At 41.6% G+C, this 3,527-nt stretch overlaps 1 protein-coding gene across 3 annotated transcripts in view; it reads left to right on the top strand.

Moving 5' to 3' along the window:
• Positions 1-550: 550 nt before the first annotated feature.
• The window catches only part of trmt12 (tRNA methyltransferase 12 homolog), a 9,340-nt gene continuing 6,363 nt past the window's right edge, over positions 551-3,527 (top strand). Inside the window, exons 1-6 of one of the 3 annotated variants that reach the window (XM_008275725.1) lie at positions 551-674; positions 1,505-1,673; positions 1,785-1,971; positions 2,066-2,216; positions 2,333-2,442; positions 2,696-2,853. In XM_008275725.1, the coding sequence (XP_008273947.1) occupies positions 622-674; positions 1,505-1,673; positions 1,785-1,971; positions 2,066-2,216; positions 2,333-2,442; positions 2,696-2,853 (828 nt within the window). In that variant the 5' untranslated portion in view covers positions 551-621. Of the gene's footprint in view, positions 675-1,504; positions 1,972-2,065; positions 2,217-2,332; positions 2,443-2,695; positions 2,854-3,527 lie in introns of all 3 variants that reach the window. The other 2 variants (XM_008275721.1, XM_008275714.1) reach the window with 2 other exon arrangements.

The following is a 3,527-nucleotide window of genomic DNA, read 5'->3' as shown; positions in this document are numbered from 1 at the left end:
GACGGCCATCGAAACCAAGCAGCCTTTGGTCGATTGATTCCAGGATGTCTCTCATGTCATTACCTGGCGGAGATGCGGCTCCAGGGGAATCCTCGGTCCGGGTCCTCTTCGGCGTCTTGGAGGACTTTCCCATGACGACACGGCAGAAGGTCTCTTCGATGTATTCTTCAAGATCTTCAAGCCCCTCCAGGTTTATAATAGCTTTCTTGGTTTTTGTGCCTGGTAGAATTTGCGGATTTTAAGTAATCTGTATTTGTTTTTGAGCTATGCGATCCGCTTGTCTGAATTCCGCGCGTCGCACGATCTCGCGATACTACAGCATCTCGCAGCCTACCCTACAGCTCTCCAGCCTACCCTACAGCTCTCCACCAAATTTAAAGGTAACGTATTCTTCTTTAGCGTCATTAAAAAAAGAAATAAATAAAAAAAGAAATACATAAACCGTCCACTAAATACAGTTGTGTATTTCCAACTTCCAGTCCGTCCTGCGAAATGATCCGACTGGAAACACGCGCTGTGTGTTGTGGTGGAGTAGATACCGTGTAGCCATCATTAGCTTTTGTTGTTGACTAAATTAGCACTCTTAAATCGCCAAATCGACATATATTTGTTTGCTTGTAAATGAACGGTGTGCCTTGCCTTCGTGTTCCTCGCTGTCATGCGCAGCAGTTCAGGTAATCATCATCCAAGTGAGAGAATATATGTGTATGTTAAGCTAGCTAGCTAGCAGTTAGCATAGGAACCAAAGACTGGTGGGAAGTAGGAGCAGAGAGTAACAAGTTGAACATGTTTTCTTTGGCTGTTGAGAATATTTTGATATTATGTTTGTATCGTGTTGTGTTCGTTTTGTATTATGTATTTCTGTGCTCCTGGTAAGGAATTGCTACCCTGCTATAGCTGATTATAAATACATAATCTATATTTTTTGTGCTGTTTATATTTTTAAAACAATGAATGGTAGCAATTGTAACGTAAGCAATTTCCCCTTAATGATCAACAAAGCATCTCTGATTCTGGTAATAATGCAATAATGCCTATTGTATCAACTAGATCTTTTTTTATCATTTTAAGTTTATGTGAGCATCACAAGTTTCTAGCTTGTATTTGCTATGGCTGGTCTGTATGGCTCACTGACCTGACCTGAGTTCATACAAGCTGTTCATCAGTTGACAAAGGCATGATGTAAGAAAAACATTAAATAGAACTAAAGCAATACACTTTGATAAGTTGACCAAGGAAATTATTGCATCATATATCAGTCGAGATACTCAGTTCTGAATATTTGTCCGATCATATGCTTCCTCTACTGTTTAAAAATATACAAACCACATTATGTTTTTACATCTGAATCTAGTCAAACAGGTTTTCATATGTGCAGCAAATTTACTCTACAATATGTCAGGCAAAATTACAGTTACATCTCAAGTGCAAACAAAATGCGAGACTATTTTTGTTGTTTGAACAGACTGTAACAAATACTCAGATTCAACATCTTGTCTCGCAGGAGATGTCTACAGTCCAAAGGAGCTCTTGACCTGAGTTTGTGTTTAGTGAAGGACTCAGAAGGGACAATCCTCCTTCCCATTTTACCTTCCTGTCTGTCACAACTTGATCTCCAGTCTCTCAGAACCATGGTGGCTTCAGACAGAGCCTGTGAAATAGTTTGGAGTCAGGTATCATTAGCTTATCATAACACTATTCGCACCAGCTTGTACAATATTGCAGCTTTAAAGTCTTTTTTTCTCTCCCATTGTCTGTCCTGTTTTCATCAGTCTCCTCTCCAGTCAAAGAAGGAGAAAGGAAGGACAAGTGTTAATAAACTGGAGAAAATCCTCCAGGAGCTGTTGGAGTCTCATGATGAAAGATGGACAGAGGAGCTGAAGGGGGAGCTCCCTCGCAGCTTCCAGCGTCATGGAGACCTCGTGCTGCTGGGAGACAACTCTTTTGCCCTGCCAGTGTGGAAGAAAATGGGTACTGTTCTCCACTTGACCACACCTCGCTTTAGTTCTAACTGTACAAAAAAAAAAAAAAAAGGATATTAATTAATTGCTTGTTACTACTTTAGAACATCAGCTATGGACTGCAGTAGCCAGAGGACTGGGCGCAAAACGTCTGGCAAAGATGAGTCGCATATCCAGGGATGGATTTAGGTCTCCTGAGGTGACAATGCTGCTAGGAGAGCACAGCTGGGTCAAACATGTGGACAATGGCATTAGGTAAGTGTCAGTGATAACCAAGCAGTCTTTTATTTGCTGCTAATTTGCTTACTGAATAAGTCTGACATGATTTAACGTGTGTGAAACTTATGATGTCTTTGTCACCCTTTTCTCAGTTATGAGTTTGATGTCACCAGATGCATGTTCTCAGCTGGAAACATAACAGAGAAACTCCGGGTGGCTGCATTTGACTGCAGAGAAGAGACGGTGGTGGATTTATATGCAGGTAGTAAAACTGTGGAAACTATCATGAGGAAACTGTCTTAAACACTTCTTAGTACCTGAATATCTCACTGTTGGTAATAATAGTGATAATAAATACATGTACAATATTATGCAACACAGCACAGTGGCTCTACATTGTGTTGTGCCAGGAAACTGACCCTTCCTGTTGTTCTTACAGTCATTTATATGTATGATAATTGAACATAATCTGAATGTTGATGATATTGTTGTGTTGCTGTCACATCTCGTGTCAGGTATTGGTTACTTCACTCTTCCGTATCTGGTACACGCAAAGGCCGGTCACGTTCACGCCTGTGAGTGGAACCCTGATGCTGTCGACGCTTTACAGAAAAACCTTGAGGCAAACGGGGTGTCTAACCGCTGCACGATTCACCAAGGAGACAATCGTCAGGTAATTAACATCCAATCTTTACTTTATATGCTACATGTGTTGATTACAGACAAAATTTTACATCTGTTTCCCAGCATCCTACTTCTTCACTGCAGCGTCGACTTACCCCCTCTAGTGGTGGTATAGGTATCATAGGTCAGGGTTTGTCAACGTTTTTGGAGGCACAGGACATTTTTTGTATTACAAAAATTCCGCTGTACACCACCAACAAAAAACGAATGAATGAAAGATAGCTTTCACTGTTTTTGCTTTTTTTTGACCACCACTCGTACTAGGGCCTTCATCTGGGTCAGAAGATGGGGCCCACTTTGGAGTTTGTATTTTTCCTTTTCAAATATTTATCCATAGCTGTCACCACTACCTCTTCCACTCAACACTAGCCTTATTTTAATGTCTTAAATTGACACAGTCATCTGCTACCTGCTGCCCCCAACTGACATGGAAGAATATTTAATTACTGTGCCAGTCACTACATAGCAGGCACAGGCATACATCCATCCATCCATCATCTATACACTGCTGAATCCTCACTAGGGTCGTGGGAGGGCTGGAGTCTATCCCAGCGGACTCAGAGTGAAGGCAGGGGACACCCTGGACAGGTCGCCAGTCTATCACAGGGCTACACTTAGAGACAGACAACCAGTCATTCACACCTACGGACAATTTAGAATCAC

The sequence above is a fragment of the Stegastes partitus genome, unplaced genomic scaffold (assembly GCF_000690725.1).
Source record: "Stegastes partitus isolate 25-593 unplaced genomic scaffold, Stegastes_partitus-1.0.2 Scaffold2, whole genome shotgun sequence".
NCBI lineage: Eukaryota > Metazoa > Chordata > Actinopteri > Pomacentridae > Stegastes > Stegastes partitus.
Note: the sequence above shows the minus strand (reverse complement) of the source record. Positions and strands in the feature narration are given on the sequence as shown.